Genomic DNA, 16,986 nt, shown 5'->3' on the forward strand with positions numbered 1-16,986 from the left:
GACTTGAAGTGCTGTATGCTCGACAAAATTGGAGTGAATTGTCCCTGGCGAAAGATTCTTCCGAACTTTTCTTCGGCACTACCTTGTCTGCCAGAAAAGAGATCGTACGCGAATTACGCATTTTTCGACTACTCTGCGGGAGCATGAAAACAGTAGACTCTGCATGCGCTCTGATCTCTCAAAGACACTTCCGGACGCTTCTCAGTCTGCAAGAATTCAGCTCACCAAAAGGAGTCAATTTTATTTGCTCACCACCTTACAACCTTTCGTCGTACCTCCACCCTGCAAAGGACTGGATGGCCAACACGGTGCGGTCCTTCCTCCGCTGCCGCCATCATGGCGTACAATGCGAGAGGGGATTTTACGTTTTGCCGCAGGAGGCGTTGTGACTGGGTTTGAAAAGCAGGAAGATGTCTTTCCGCATGTTTTTTCGAAATCGATTCGGCTCGTCGGCGTTGGATGTAGTGTGTCATGCTTCATGAACGCGGACACCCTCCGTGGCCCTACCGCGGCCGTACACATTTTTGTTCCTTTCCAGTCCTTCCTTTACCCGCGCAGTTGTCCTGTTTCTTACCGCTCTCTACGCCTTCCCCTCTTGCAGCTGGGGCAGCCTTTCGTCTTTGTCTGTCTTTTCAAGTGTCCCATCTTTGTCGCTTGTGGCAGAATCCAACATGCGCAGGTCTCACAACGCAAGAAAATGACGAGAACCCGGTCCGGTGGATGTGCTACAACTAAGAAAGAGAAACATTCCATTGTGCCCCGCGCTTCCGTTTTTCCTCGTCAGTGTTCTGAGGCAGTTTCTCTGCATGTGGCCGTGACACATTCTCCAAAGCTCCATGTACTCGTAGTGTTTCCTCGTTCGTAACTCTATCCCCCCTTTCGACATAGGCTCGCATCGAGCCGTAAGGCGTTATAAACATACAACACATGAAAAACACACCGACGCGTTCTGTGTTGAAACCAGAGCGTCCTCCCTGCATGTGTGAGACGGCAAACGTGAAACGCCATAGTCGCTTACCGGTTCTTCTTTCTCTGGTCAGATGCAGATTGATGTCTCGAACGGCGCTATCGCTGTGTTCTGAGCTTTATCCTTGCTTGATTCTTTCCCACGCGAAGGACGGAAAACAGCCTCTTCACTAGTTGAGTATCGCGCCTTTCCTCATGCAAGCAACGTCGTCTGAGCGCGAAAAGAAGAACGAAATGTGGCCGCAGGTTTCGCGCTATCTACGGGCTTTCCCACGGCCCACCTGGCTTTCTCGCGCGAAGGGAAAGGGAGGCCCTCCTTCGCGGTCGGAGTTGTCTCGCCTTATGCAGGACGCCTCCAGCTTTTTCTACATTGTTTCTCGCTGGACTGTTGCGGTGTCTCTCTGCTCCCTATGTCAAGCGTACATCGTATGGGTCGAGCAGGTCAGCGAAGTCCTACGGTGTGAAAAGCGTCTTTGCGAGGTTCTTGGTGCGCTTAATTTTCTTCCGTCGACGCTCCTCATCTGCAGGCCTCCCGCTATTCTATGCGTTGTGGCACGATAGAGTTTCGGTACACAGCGCCCATTGGCTGCATTCGTGGATGCGTACACGTTAACATGTGTAGACATATGTGTTCCTCGGGAAAAAAGTTGACTTTCTGGGTTGTCGTCAAGACGTTTCTGGTTCGATTCCCAGTCTATTGCTCCTGGAGGAACGCGAGCACCTCGCGTTTTGTCTCGAACTTCGGCTTTCCCCATATCTCCTCACGTTGCCTCTCCCCCCGCTTCCCGCGTGTGCTGTCAGACTCGCGGCCTGTCGATGGAGCCAACGCTTCCAGCCGACGGCGGTCTCCTCGTCGTGGAGAAAATCAGTCGGCGGATTTACGACAGTTCTCTGTTCACTGGCCACCCAAAGTTAAAACGTGGGAGCATCGTTTTGTTGGTTCCACCAGACGGCGAAGGAGTCGTGTGTAAGCGAATCATCGGCTTGCCAGGCGACGTGCTGGAGGTTGCCAGGGAAGAACAGCAGTTCGTCGGCTACGAACCGGTTCTGGTTCCTCCTGGACACGTGTGGGTCCAGGGCGACAATGGCGGTAGGTTGGAGTGAGAAACAGACGAAGCGATGAACCACCGAGTAGTTTTCCCACAAAAGCGACGAGGGGAGAGGTTGACAAACCAGCGTTTTTTCGACGCCCATTTACGTTTCTGCACAACGGACTAATTCACCATTTTGTGCACAGCGCAGAAGGGCGAGACCTCTTCTGCGCACTAATATTTGTACATGTGGGTTTACCACGCATGTCTGTCGTGGCATGTAGTCAACGCTTCAGTTTTGGATCAATGGACATGCAGTCTAGGCGACTGTAAGCGATTTTTGGTGGGCTGCATGGCGTTGACACGAGCGGTTCTGCACAAAACTGAACAAACATGACGAGATGCAGCGTTGACGCACTCTTGACTGGTTTTGTGTACGGTCGCAAACCGCAAGTGGTTTGACACACCTTCGTTTCTAAAGGCCGCTGCACCCATTTCGATTCTGCTCTCCAGTCGTCCTTCGTTGTACCAGGGAGCTAGCACCTCCCATGAGTCCGTGCAGATAGGAGGAATGGAGGGTAATTGTCTTATCCGGAAAGATCCTGTGGAGGTGTCCACGTTTCGACGTGTGAGCAACGGGTGGAAATATGTCAGGGCCGCTTCCCTGGAGTGTGCACGCATTCGGTTGTGTGCTGTAGCGATGCATTTATTTTTCACTTGGCTGTTGTATGCCCCTTCTCTGTTACTATGCAGAAGCGTCTCTTGATAGTCGCACGTACGGTTGTGTCAGTCAAGGGTCCATCCTCGGGACTGCGATGTTCAGTCTCTGGCCTCTTCGCTTTCTGCCGCGCACGCCTCCATCGATGAACGGAACTCGCATTATCGCGTCCATTGACAACGCTTGAATGCAGTTGATGCGAAACATTATCTGCGGCCAAATTCCTCCAAAAAGGGATGCTCACTCCTGGCGTATCCACCAAAGACGCTGGGGACTCTTTTTCATGACACCAATCCAGGGAATTAAAATCTGTATATGCAAATCAGCACATGTATATGCATATTAATATATATATATATATATATATATATATATATATATATATATATATATATTACTGTGAAACCCAACTATTTCTGCGTATATAGTTTACGTGACCGCAAACAAATGTATACAGATGGACATGTGTACGCAAATAAACTTCGCATTACGCATTTTGGTTCCGTCCCTGCTGATCCAGCTATTTGGGCGAAGGCGAAGTTTGTTCTGACGATCACCATCAGATGTACGTGTGTTACCCCTTTCCTAACAAAATAGGCACAGAGTACATTCCGTAGGTACTTTCTCAGCGGCACGCGATATGTTCCGAATGGCAGGAAGACGCCCGCTGTGAGAAGCAAAATTCCTCTTCGCAGCAGCCCCGCGCAACCAACAGCACGCGCAGGCGAAAAGCGGATGATGGTTTCGTTCTGTTTTGAGGCCCCCTAAAAAGCTTCGCAAGCACATGGCGATATGCTGCATGGGCTTCTTTCTTCAGGCACGGAACAAACTCTCGTTCCAAGGCGCGTGCACAGCTGCCAGTAAAGCTGCGCCGTCAGCTTTGTCCCAGCCGTAGATGCGATGTACAACTCCTTTAAAAGTTCACTTTTCGGTGGTGTCATTCATGCCACAATGGCTCTTTGCATTCTCCAAAATCCCCACAGACAGCACAATTTTCCATAGAACACTGTTTTTGCATAGTGCTAGTGTTTTATGGGGGACCTCTTCCATAGCGAGAAAACATCCCGTGAGATAGAATCGGGTCAACGAGGATTCAAGTCGTACTGCCAGTCTCGCTCAGACCAAGCGTGCGCCATTAAAGATGACCGGATAACCATAAGAATAAGGGGGCGCCGAGCCAGCAGGCGGTGTCTGAAAAAAAGGTAAAGGGGGTGCTGCCGCATATTGCACCCCTACAGAAGAATATGATGCAGGGTACACCGGATCTGCAGTTGCGTAGGCGGCATTCTTTAGATACGCGTCATACCAGGCGGTGTACAAATCAGTTATTGCATTCGTGTAAGCGTCAGAGGGCCCTCCTGGCCGTTCCTTGGGTCCCTCAGCTCCTCGCAAAGCGGTGGGCTGCCCAGTGGGCATTCCGTCGTTTGCGTTAACCGTTTGCAGCGACCGCCCGGTACCAACGACAGACGGCGGTGGAAGCACGCCCGCTCCACTAGTTGGGGTCTCGCGCTGTGTAAAGGTTGTCTGAGCCTGTAGAGGAAGCCTGTGGACAAGGATAACTGCCAGCGCAAGCATGGCCCGTCGAGCATTCTGTCGATGAGGGGTCGGAGGGTACATACTGATGGCTTGAAGCGTTTGAGAGAAGTGGAAGAAGACGGACTAGAACACGAGTAACACAAAACCGCCTGGCGATCGTTCAAGAAGCAACAAATGTGGCGCTATGGCAGGGATCGAAAACACCTGTCTTGCCGCTCATTTACGTGCAAGGGTCTTATAGAAGATGCGCGTCACAAAAGACAAGAGGCTCTCTTCTGCCACAACACACCGGTTTCCGCCTTAATGAGGGGTACGCGGTGGAACCGTGGGTGGCTCCTGCGCTACTGGGTAGGCGTGGCCAGAAAACTTTCAAAAAGGGCATATGCTATCCTCTCCAGAAGATGTTTCCTCTCCGGAAAGTCTTCTATTCATTCTTGAAAGTGACTGAACTTTTGGAACGGCGATGACATGCAGGTTTGGCGAGAATGGTATATAGCAATGTGGAGAGCCGGAGCTCGACCAGCTACGTCTTCAAAATGCAGACGCGCATTCATTGCTCTGATCCTCCTCTTGGCCCCTTTTCGTTTGTGTTTCAAGGCCAATTCGGATTGGTGTCGAGCTTCCAGTTTCTTTTCGTCACTTCATCTTTCGCATTCCTCGCGGTCCTTTCTAAGATCCGCAGAACTCTGTGAGAGTGATTCAGAGTCTTGCAGTAAAGTGGCCATAGGGTATCGATCAAATTTTGGTGTCTATTCGAGACCCTGTAAATGGCCAACAGACAGCAGCAGAAACGTAGGAAACTGTTCGCTTAAGGCAACCAAGAAACGAGCAATCTTTCTGGGATAGGCAGGAACTAACAAGTAACCGAGATTTGTCGGGTCATCCGGCAATGTGAGGGATGTAAAACTAGTCAGACCACAGATGATTTCTTTACCCTACCTTCTCTGCGTGCAAGTTTTTCCCGCATTCTCTCTCTTTCCAAGGTTTGTCGCTCGTGAGTAGCCGAGCACTCTTCGGAGCAAAACTGCTTCGGAAATGATCCCCTATTTTCTACAAAGAAACAAAATGCCGACATCCGGCACCCAAATGGCACATCCATGCGTCTTTTAGCTCGTTTCCTTCGTCGAAAAAGAGGTTCCATCGAAAACCAATTAAACAATAGTCACGAGGTTCCACTTTTCCTTATGGCTGTTGCTCATACCGATAGCATATGAGAAGACACGGCAATCTCGTCGGTCCTTGGTCAGTTGGTTCACGGACAGATTTGAAAACGCAGCATGCAGAGTCGTTTGGACCGTGACTCACTCGTTTCTGTCTTCGACGCTGACGTGAAGAAGAGTTTGTAGCAGGTGTAGCAGCATACCTACGAAGATGACAGCCGCCGCCATTTGGGGTTGTGCAATGGCTGTAGCAAACCTTATATGGCTTGTGGCTTTAAAGCAAATCAACACAAAGCCTTGATGAGGTGTCAACACGAGCAAAAGGACGGAAGTCCACTGAACGCCGAACAGTCGTGTAGATTACTTTACATCATGGGAATAAGAACCCTGTGGAGTAGTTCTGTGGGCATTTGTTTTGTTCAGTGTCGGCACTCTGTCGATAACAAAAGCTCTGCCAGCTATCAATGTAGGCCTAAGGATTGAGCACACAATTAAAGAAGTGGCACACAAAAATACCGTTGTGGCATTGTGTGCTAGCGTGTGCGGCAAGGAACAGTTTTTCTCCCTTTGTGAACCTTGTGACGCGTTTTATAGCAATCAAACTCGGAAAGGTGGCAAGCGCTCGGTGACGCTTTTCAGTTGTTAAACAAAATCTTCTGCGTACTTTCACTTTTCCGTTCCTTGCCGCCAAGAAAGAGGCAGTTGAGCAAGCAGCATCAGCCACTGCTGGTTCCGAAGGAGTTTGACACAGCGTTTCCGACGATCTGAGGTGCGACGCCGTTCTGCAGACCATCCTCGTCGATTCACGGCTCTCCTTTGAGCTTCCACTGACATCCCATCTGGTTTTTAACGCATCAGATCGCCATCCTGCGCTCTCCTTGGTGTCGCCAATTTCCTAACAAGCTTTATATGTATGAAGGCCCACATGAACTTTCCCTTCTCTTTCCCGGAATTGCACTATAACGAAGCGACTCCACCAGGCATATAGCCGTTCTGCTTCACCTTCCGGATGCATTTTCAGAGATAGCAAATACGAAAACTACAGAGGGGCGGCTGTGTTATCAACTCTTGAGGAGAGAGAGACGTGTCCGGAAGGTTCCAGGAAAACCTGTCGTCCTACGGAACGTGACTCAGCGAGCAGCTAGCTGATTTGTTTCCTGCAAGGAAAAGGCGCATATTTACCAGGAAATCTGTTCTGAATGGACAACGACCGCTTTCAGAACTCACTTGTCTCCAACCAGCGCACTCCATTGACAGGGATCTCCGCGGCTGCTCCGGAGTTGCCTCGGAGTCGATTGATCCTCATCAACCCGACTGTCTAGTAAAGACATCCGTGCCACGCTTGAGTCAGACACGGACCTATCCGAGGAAAAAGTCGGAGACGTTGAAAGGCTATTTCGCATTGACACTCCTGCAGGCAAGGACTCATGCGACGCCAGCCTAGACCGCGGTCAAACGATTGCCTCCCCGTTTTGCCCGGCCAAACCCTTTCAGTAAGTGTATATACGTATTTGTATTTATATAGAGATGCATAGGCGGATGCAGTTGGCTACGTGGTGCGGCTCTCTGAGGCAAAACGGGCTGAAAGCAGGAAATTCGGGCAAAAACATAGGACGATCCACCTTACGGGATTGAAGTGCGTTGTGGCCGAAAAAATGCTTGTGTGGCGAGCGCAAACTTTCAGGTGTCAATGAGGCAAACAGGAAGACTACCCTTGCTCCTCACGGTCCACCACAACCTAGAAACTCCCCAACGGGAGGGGAAGGTAAGCGCATTTAGAGGAGAGTATGGGGCCGTGGGGTCGCCTACAAAGCGGCTTTCTTCCTAGAATGGCACATGTTCGAAGTCACGAAGCATGTTGTTCACCGAACATAATGGAACTTCCTTATGCAGCACTCAACGTGGCAAGAGATTTACGCCGCACCTGTGCAGCTGGTCGCATGCGGAAACCCGGCGCTGCATGAAGCATTCGACGTAACCTCGGTCACTGGAGTGGGCAGTGCCGGCTTTTGCAACAGTTTGAATTCCCTAATTTTCTTCATCAGCTGCACGCCGAGCTCAGCACACCAGGTACGCCATCGACGACGAACGGAGGGGAGGACTCGATAACATAAGCAAGTGTCTAAGTTTGCATGTACATCCTCAAGAGACACACAGTTTGTGTGAGTGGCTTTGTTTCAGTCTTTTGGAACGTGCAGTCTCATACAAACCTTTATCGATGATTATTTCAATGAAAGATGCATCCATCCAAACGACGCAGCGAGGGCGGCTTTGAACCCCCTCACTCAATGACATGTCTGAGGCCATTTGTTAGGCAGTCACTATCTTTTGTACAGGTTGCATACTTCAGTGCACACATACGACCCTGTCATGGACCATAATTTCATGAGTTGACGTCGTACAGTGCCTCTCACCTTCATTCTATTCCCAACGTGAATGCCGAGTTTTGTCTGTAAGTCTTTTTCACTAATCTCGCAAATACGTTCCATGGAGTCGTAGCCTTGAGCCAGAAAGGCCTCAAGGTATTGGTCGAGCCCAGTTTCCAGCAGGAACGTTTTTACTTCTCTGCACTTTTCCCAAGCGTGTTTCTTGCAGCTCTCTGGAGACAAGTCTCTCTCTATTTCAGCTGCCTCTTGCAGCAAATTGAGCTCGACTCTTCTCATGTGAATGTTGTGCGTGGGCAATCGACTAGCGAGAAGCTTGACATCTTCAGGGGGAACGAAAGGCGAATTCTTTACTACGCGTGTTCGTGACTCGCTGTCACGCCTTCCTAACCATCGTTAAACAGACAACCAACACACGACAAACGATATAATGTGGCTCGTATTCCGTGGGAAACAGATCCTTCGCTCTTGACAAAAGAAGTGGACTTGGTTCATCGGGAGAGTCATTGAATATACTTACAGATTTGCGTATGGAAAAGCATGTATGCTCTCTAAGTTATTACTCGGTTATGTATTTTAGATGCTAACGTCCTGGCTATACATCTCTTTTCTTTGAAACACACTTCCCGTCTCGCCGTTAGTATGATCTCAATGTGCCAGAAGCCATTGTTACCGGATCCAAGTTCTACTGTGTTAGCGGAGCGTAGTTAGGAGGATAACTATTGTGGAAACAGAACCAATGGAACACCATGTATTAATGTAACAAAGATAATCAGGGTAATCTGCGGTCCTTCTTGGCATAACATTGTGTAGTTATATGTCGCGTACATTCCGGTGATATCTAGCTCAAACCGCATTCAGTAATGAGATGGCCAGAATGAAGAACGGTGCAAATCTGCCCTTTTCAGACGCGTTTCAGCAAAGCCTCACAATGAAGCTAATCGTCTCGTGTGCAAGAATTTACAAAGTTGGCATTGAGTGGAACATGCGTCCGCTGTGCTGCTCTGGTAGGCTTGGATTTCAGGAGTAGTTCTCCATGATCAGAAGGCAGAAGCAGAGGATGACGAGGCGTGTGCGCCCTACGGTTGCTTATACGCACTTCTACTACCGTTTACACGATTTGAACCGGAAAGTGATGCCTGCAGTTTTGTACTTCTCATGTTCAATCTTGCCTGGATATGTAATTCGATTCTTTGGCTTCTCTCCGGATCCATGAGCAGGCTGACCAAGGACCCTTGAGACATAGCCTTTTACAATAGGTGCCTAGCCGGCACCGTTGAACACGAACACAATGAAAAACTCTTCACAAGTCCGATATGGCACGACAACTGTCTTTCCAACCTTCCACGCAAACACGGCACTCCTGTGTTGTCGAGTAGACTCACGAAGTGTGCAACGTTGAAAATTTACTACGGACGCAGAGGCAACAGCAACTAACTGAGCCATGCTTAAGGACTAAAGGATGCTGAACTCAGCCCTCACGGCAAGCTCAAAGGATAAGGCCACCCAAACCCGGCGCGATGCATCTGAAATCTCTTACCTCAGCGCCTCCGCTCGCCCATCGGCTCTTGGCAAGCCTGGAGTGCAAGTATCCAAGGGGCAGAAACAACGCCGGTTGTTGCCTCGGCTTTTCTTATTTGTTTTTGAAACGCCCAGTTGTTAGAAAAACGATCCACAAGAGGGAGTTAAGTGCTCGACACAGGCACTTATTTCTCGTTGCTATCACGTTGACGGTTGTGAGAGCCGGAGGCAAAAAACAAGTGGAAATCGTCTGTGCCTTTACGTCTGCTGTGTCTCTAATATGCTTGTCAGGGGAACCGTTCTCTCCAAGTCCCCAAGCATATCCTTACTTCTCTTTTGATTCTCCCCTTTGCTGCTGCATTTTGCGAAGCCGCGACAGCTGGCCCTCCATCTGAAACGTCTCCTGCTCGAGCTGCTTCGACACGCTGTGGCGCAGACTCGAGGATTTGTGTGGCAGCATCATGGAAAGAGAAATTAGTCAGAGAAGAAAGATGGGGACGTCCTTTCTGAATTCAAGCTGACCGACACGCGGGATGGAAAGAAACCGCCAAACTTTCGAGACAGGGCTGCCAGGTTTCCCCGCTTATGTCGCCTAGTGTCTGCTATCGCACTGGGCATCTGGCCTTGCATGCAACATGAGTGACAGCGAGTTCTTTTCTGCTTGTTTCCTCCAAACGAGTCTGTAACTGTTTCTTGAGGCAGCCAGCCGAATGTCGTCCGAAAATCTTCATGCTGCGGTTCTTTGTCGCCCATTCCAAAATCCTTACTTCGCTCCTACAGCCGCATGAGGTATGGTACATGTATGCATACAATGTAGTTCGGCTCCAAAATCGCGTTTTGAAATAACAGTGTTCACGGCACTCTATTGGTACTGGGGTGATGCTCTACCTGAATGGCGTTTGACCTGGTACAACAGCGATGCGTAACCCGTGCGAGCAGAGGAACGTGTTCCAGGAGTTTTCTGAGTTGCCTGCTATAAGCCCATCTCAAGAAACGAAATGGGCTGTGTCACGATAAGACAAGTATGCGTTCACGGGCGAATCGAAAACGAAGTTGTTAAGCTTCACCAGGATTCTATGCGAGCGCTTAATAGCCGCTGAAACTGAGAACACCTGGGACCGTGGAGCCCCGGTAGCTGTTTTGCAAGAGAGAACAAATTAGTTCATAGTAGTAATCTAGCAAACAAAGTTGAATGGGTATGTGTCTGGGACTCGGATGACCGTAACGTGACTTCTTGACATACTCTGCACGTGATTCCTGCTCCCTGGAATCAGAGAAATCCGGTTTTCCTATTGATCTTGCTTTTTTGTAAAGCATGCACACAGAGGGGGGAGTGGCGACACACTTGCGGGGCGCGTGAATTTGGCTGGACTGAGCACGGAACCTGAGACTGGAACTAACCTTTCGAATCTTACGTTTTAAAAGAACCAAAAAAGCACGAGGCAACACGAGCAAAATGGTGAAACCAGCGGCCCCCTTCAGGGATTGACCTGCCTGCCGGGCGTTGTTGTGTCCACAAAGTTGCCTGCCGTCCTCAGTAGGTTTTTTTCTCCCCACACAAACACGTAATATATAATGTCTCCGTCCCTTCTCGACTCGGGATCTCCAACCAGAACTGAGACCTTGGGCAGCACGTCAGTGATTGAGCTGCGCAATTGCGTAGTATATTGGTTGCCAATTCGGGCGGGACGGAGACACGGGTACCGGTACACAGGTCCGGGGGGTTTGGTGACGGGAGCTAGATAGAGATAAACAGAAAGTTAATCCCATTGTTCTTGGGATAAACCCTCAAGCAGTTTGAAACGTGTGTCTTGAGCGCCTTGTGAAATTTAGACATATATATTCTTCTATATTCGATTGTTTCCACGCGTCTGTACCGATATATTATGCTACCTCTCGGATCCCCCTCCTGCCTTGCTATTCAGATGGACATTCCTGTGTCTAAAATCGTCTACCTAAATGTGCCTAATCTTTGAAGCCTTGGCGCTGATCTCTCCGTGTTCGCTGGCCCCTTTGCATCTACCTCGGTTTCCTACTAGACATTTCCTGCCACCACAAGAAACCTACGGTCGCATGTGCGGGTCTGAAGAGCAAGACATTTGTTCTTTGCCGGCGAAAAGCGAACAACCCGAGGCGGACGTCCGTGATTCTCTGTTTGAAAACAACTGCGCAGGAACTTGTTCTAGAAAATGAAGCCTCATCCGTGTCTCTTGAGAATCGATCGAGACTGTCTTCACTTGAAATCCTCAAATATTTTGTACATCCAAAAAGTTATTTTCAACAGCAGCAGGGTACAAAAAAAAATCTGTCAACAAGCTCGGGGGCCATTACAGGCAGAAAAGATGTGACCCTCAATCACATTCCCCGCTGCAGTCAGGATCCGGCCCGGCACTGGGAACCCTCGCCACGTTCTCCTCGACGGCCTTGCACGTCTCGACGACGGCAGCTTCGCCTTGCGAGTGCCTGTCCCCGGTGTCCTGCAAAAGAAAAGCATAAGCGGTGATGTTCTGAATCTATTGAAATACTGCCAGAAATACACTGGAATGGAGGCGGCCATTGCACACACCGCGTACACCTAATGCGTCGCTCGGACACAGCGCCCGCAAAAAGCTCAGCTCACATTTCACGACTTTTACTACGGAGTGACATCGCTGATGGCATGGAGACGCATGTACAACAATGGAATAATTTCGGCCTGCCGCGTGACACTCTCACCTAATCGCTTCTAGTGACGACAAACGAGGTCCCTCCATGTCACACAGGCATGCGCTTTGCATGTTCTGTGCTGTCTCTACATGCATGTAACCACACCTGAAAGTTCTACACGTGCTTCGTCACCTCAGCCGTTCTCTTCTCAGCTAATGCAACGGCGCACTCGATTGCTAAATTGAGGAAGGCCGCATAGTATTCTTTCCAGTGTAAACGATCTAAACCGGAACGAAGAAAACCGCCAGCTGTATCGGGAGCAATTGTCCCTCTACTTGACACCACCAAGTCTAATCAGCTGGCCGATGTCCCACAGACAAGCAATTAAGAATGCATCGATCATACACACTCGAAAGCATTACAACATATGTATAGGCAATTCGATCCAGAATATATACAGGCATAGAGTGGCTCTAGCCAGACTAAGTAGAGTGTGGCTGGCAGTCATGCTGCAGAGCCAACAAAAGCAAACCCCTTGCCTTGTCGGCCTTTGTAAACATTTTTGGCCCGCGGTATGGCGTTCCTTTTTTCGCAGTCCCGTCTCTAGGCGCTAGCCATGCACAAGTGCTCCTCGCCTCCACCTACAGACGCCTACCTTGTTCCGGGTTGTATCAGTGTCAGTTTTGTCGTTTGTGGCCGACACTCTCAGCACAGGGGGTACACGTGGGAGAGCCTTGGGGGCTCCACGCACGCGAGAGCCAGTGGATTTGGCACAGTCGGGATCAGAAACTGGTCGGCGTGTAACCGATGCTGCGTTCTGGATTGACAAAGATTCTGCATTTGTGTCGCGCGTAGGCGCGCATGCACACATGCTGTCTGTTCCCTGCTTCCCCCCTTCTACGTGGTCGCACCCGTCGAGTGGCTCGTCACTAGGAAAGGCTCGGCTACCCACGCTACGGCTGACGTCCTTTCCTCTTTTCTTTTTGCCAGAACGGCGTCGTTTCCTAGGCTCAGCTAGCGGCTGTGTGTAGCCGCATATTTCCATGGCTCTCTTCTGCAGCCGTCGAATGTGCCGAAACTGCTCTTCTGTGAGAAAGGGAAGGAGCGCACAGTACCCCAAGTACGGGTTGCTAGGCTGGCCCGGGTCCCCACGCAGACTCAGCGACGGCGGTCCCAGGCTCACAGGAATGCCAAACACACCACCTGTCTCCTTCCTCTCGCCGTTGAGAGATCCAGGCCGAGACGCCCCTCGACTGAGACTGCTTGACACACTGCCCACATCGGACCGACCTCGTCCTTCCGATGACACATCACGTTTCTCTGGAGCTGAAGCACAACCCGATGAACGGACACTCCCTTCTCCCGCACTTGGTGGAGGTGGAGGAGGAGGAACGCGTGTCGCTTCCTGGCCGAGCCCCGCGGCGGGTAAGCCTTTCTTTGGCATGCCTGGACCCGCTGCAGACCTCGCAGACGTTTGCGGCGTCGAATACTGCCACGGCTCCGCAGGTCGACTCCCAAACTGAGCATAATCTTTAATGCATGTGAGGACTTCCTCGTACTTGGCCGCCTCGACGACGGCCTCAATCATGCTGGCGCCCCCGCCGCCGAAAACCTCGCGCTTCAGGAGACCAGGAACTGCAGGCACGCCGGACGCATTGAACTGCCTCCTGTGTGCACCCAGCAGGCTGCACAGCGGCTGCTTCCGCGAGGGCAGCATGGGCATGGGAGTGAATTTGCTGTCCCACGTGATGTTGTACACGCCAAAGGCCAGCGCACTGCAGGGATGCGCCGGCAAAGCCGAAGCCCGACCAGGAGAACTTTGCCACTGCTGAGCGACAGCCGCAGCGGCACTATCTGATTCCGGATCTACGTGCCTGGAGCTGCTGACGCGCGCGAAGCCAGCGATTGAAAACGAAGTTCCCCCGCCGGCAGAACAGAGAGGTACGAGAAAAACCTGATGATTCGTGTTCTTCCCGGCGCCGCAGAGTTGGTCCTCCGGTCCGTTCGTCGCGCCTCCAGCTCCGGCGTCCCCAGCGTCGCTCCTGGTCTCTTCCTCTTTTTCACCATCGGTGGGATCCCCTGACTCTGACGCAGTCTCGACTGTCCCGTTTCCCCGTCTCTGCGCGGGTCTTGTCCGAGGGGCCAGCGCGAGAGCCAGATTCGAGGAGCTCTCGACGACCATCATGTCGTACTGCCGCATGAGTGTCAAGTTCTCCTGCGGCACCAAGTAGACGAAGTGCAGCCAGTCTGTCTCCCCACGACAGCCCTCCTTGGTCCCCGGTGTATGTACACTTGTGCTACTGTCCACCCTCGCATCTTCGTCAGCCTCTTTTTCTTCGCTGACCTTCCCGCCAGAAGAAAGGTCTCGGAGGCCCGCACCAGCCGCACTGAGACTTTCTCTGGAGCCCCCTCTGCCGGCGGAGTCTGCCTGTCCCTCTCGCCGCGCACTGCACGTCGCATCTCTGGAGCCTTCGCCAGTGGAGGATGCACTGTTTGCGGCCTCTAACTGTCTCTGCTGACCGGGGTGCTGTCCCCCGCCTGCGGCTCCGGGCGCAGGCTCGAATTCGGACAAGTTCGCGAGAGCAATAATCTCTTGGAGACGTTTGTTGCGGATTGCCTGGCGAAACGGGCTGTTGCAGAACGGACAGATCCGGTTCGGACCGAGGCGCGCTTCGAGACACGCGAGACACGCAGACTGAGCGCAGTTGCTGGCGCACCGGACGAGAACCGGATTCGTCATGACGCGGTGACACAAGACGCACAGCCACTCGGGAGGCAGCCGTTTCAGGCGACCGCCCCACTTCCGCTCTTCCGCCGTTTTCCACTCTTCCTGAGAGAGCTCGGAGCGCGCTTTGTGCAGCACACTTTGGCTGCCGCCATACGTGATGGCCACGCGCTGCAGCACCACCTTGGAGTACGCATGGATCATTTGGTTTTCGTCGACGATCTCGGTCAGCTCCTCGCCCGCCCCCGCTCCAGCTGGCGTCTGACTTCCCGCCAAGAAGATGCGGAAGTCGATCTTGCGGCCATACTCGCTGGCGAGGCCGCAACGGGCTGCGAGAAGGTGCTTCACTTCGGCCAGGGAGAGTGCGCTGCACGAGAGCATGCACTGCCGGTACGACCCCGCATGTTCACTGCTGAGGCGGTAGTAGAGCAGCATGGCGGGGACCCGTAGACAGAAAAACAGAAAAGAGGATCCAGAACAGAGCCAGACGGACCACGCGCCAGAATCGCGGAGGCGCGCATCCACACGAGCACACAGAGTGCTCGTGTGTTTGACCGGCGGGCAGAAACAGCCCGCAAGCTCAAAACGGGGTTCCGTTGCCCACGAGGACGGCGATACGGTGCGAGAGGAGACGGGAAAAGGAGCCGCCAAAAAACAGAGAAAACCGCAGGAAGCGTTTTTCGCGAAATAACTCAAGTGTTCACGCAGAACCGTTACCGTTGTGGAGAGAGAGATACACAGGCATGTGTGCGTGGTGACACAGACACGCAAAACGACGCACCCCAATCGGCAGCCACGGAGGTCGTCAGAGGCTCTGAAGCAACAAGCAACCGCGCAAGGCGGGGAAATCGCGCTAACGCAAGGCCATCCTGCCCCGTCGAGCAGTCTTACGAGGAACAGTCCCACAGCGTGCAGCTGTTCGCCTTTTGGTTTGGTATCTTCTCTCAAGAGTCTCGATCTCTACGTGCCGTTTCGTCTCGTGCGATACACTGGCTGCGGAGTCCGCAAATAAACGGGACACTGGAAAACGGAGAGGCTAAAGCGACCGCATGGTGGGCATCGCCGCGTTTGGAGAGATCCCTACTCTAGCGCGAGGTGTGCTCAGGGCGGCACGCAACGAACTGCAGAGAACCCAGCACCGGGCTCTCTTCGGCGTAGCTCTGTTCGACAGGCAGACGCGATTTCCCGCTTCTCAGGATCCTACGCTAACCAAACTGTCGATTACGCGTATGGGAGCGAGACATACCACTGAGGCATCAGATCAGTCCGCGACCCTTGATGCTACGCACATGCAGTTACATACGTTAATATATAGGTACGCATTCCTCGATTACCTCCCAGCGTTTGAGCACCCCTAGCTTGTACACAGAGAATCAGGTGCCGGAGGGATTTCCACGGGCAGCCGAGAAGGTAGGGGCTGCGCGGTTTCTCGTGAGGACGCCCTAGCTGTGTCGGGAGGCTGACGGAAAAAGCGCCAACCCTTCCTAAACCAGTTTATACACCATGGACGGTTCCTCGTATGATATCACCGGCATGTGCCCAACCTGTGTTCCCGGTGTTCCGATTTTTGTCTCTGCCACGGGGCAAAAGAAAGCTAAAACCTGCCAGTAGACAAGGCGAGACAAAGAGAGGCAGCGAGGCGATCGGCAAGGAAGCGTTACTGTTGCCGTGAGGGACGACACGGTAGAAAAAAAACACTCCCTCGGGCATGGACGATCACTCGAGGGCGGTTACGCAACACAGTTTCCACAGGATGCGTGGGGAAAAGCACTCTGAAAAAAGCACCGCCTTGGCTTTCAGGAAGAAAGAAAAGTTTTGTTCTGTTTTCCGAGCGAAACTGCAACGCCAGAAGAAATGCCGACGTACCGACACTTGAGACCTTCAAGCCTTTCGCCGCGCGTGTATCTCCACGAGCACGGAGAATGCTGTTACCCACTTCCCGTCTCCTCTCCATGAATTTTCAATCTCGTCGGCGGAAAGACGAACGAAGGGTGATTTTCTTCGCATGGACGTTCGGGATGAGCCTCTAAGTAAGAGAAGGCCGTGCCGGCACGAGAGGCTTCCCCTTGGGTCAAAGTCGAGCCCCGAGGAAACCTCCTCTTGAAAAGGAAAACAACCAAAAACGGTTCCGGGAGGAAAATTACAAAGAAAAACCAGCTTTTCGCCGGCGATCGCTGAAACGGCACATCAAGACACGTTCGCCCATTCCCTGAAAAGGTCTGCAAACTGCAGTCACCACACGAAGAGGGACAAGCACCTGACCGAAAAGAAGCCAAGATAGTTGGGAGGAAAACAACTG

The 16,986-nt window shown here is 51.9% G+C and overlaps 2 protein-coding genes across 2 annotated transcripts; one reads left to right on the forward strand and one right to left on the reverse strand.

Annotated features, from left to right (window-relative positions):
- Positions 1 to 1,200: 1,200 nt before the first annotated feature.
- On the forward strand, positions 1,201 to 2,902 carry NCLIV_037440 (Mitochondrial inner membrane signal peptidase,related; the record flags this gene model as incomplete). The annotated part of the gene is made up of 3 exons (XM_003883945.1): positions 1,201 to 1,407; positions 1,768 to 2,056; positions 2,751 to 2,902. 3 exons carry the CDS (start codon positions 1,201 to 1,203, stop codon positions 2,900 to 2,902), a joined length of 648 nt encoding a protein of 215 aa, XP_003883994.1.
- An 8,765-nt stretch (positions 2,903 to 11,667) lies between these two features.
- NCLIV_037450 (uncharacterized protein) lies at positions 11,668 to 15,122 on the reverse strand (the record flags this gene model as incomplete). The annotated part of the gene is made up of 2 exons (XM_003883946.1): positions 11,668 to 11,793; positions 12,618 to 15,122. The coding sequence occupies 2 exons, from the start codon at positions 15,120 to 15,122 to the stop codon at positions 11,668 to 11,670; spliced, it is 2,631 nt and encodes an 876-aa protein (XP_003883995.1).
- Positions 15,123 to 16,986: the final 1,864 nt, after the last annotated feature.

The sequence above is a fragment of the Neospora caninum genome, chromosome VIII, assembly GCF_000208865.1.
Source record: "Neospora caninum Liverpool complete genome, chromosome VIII".
Classification (NCBI taxonomy): Eukaryota; Apicomplexa; class Conoidasida; order Eucoccidiorida; family Sarcocystidae; genus Neospora; species Neospora caninum.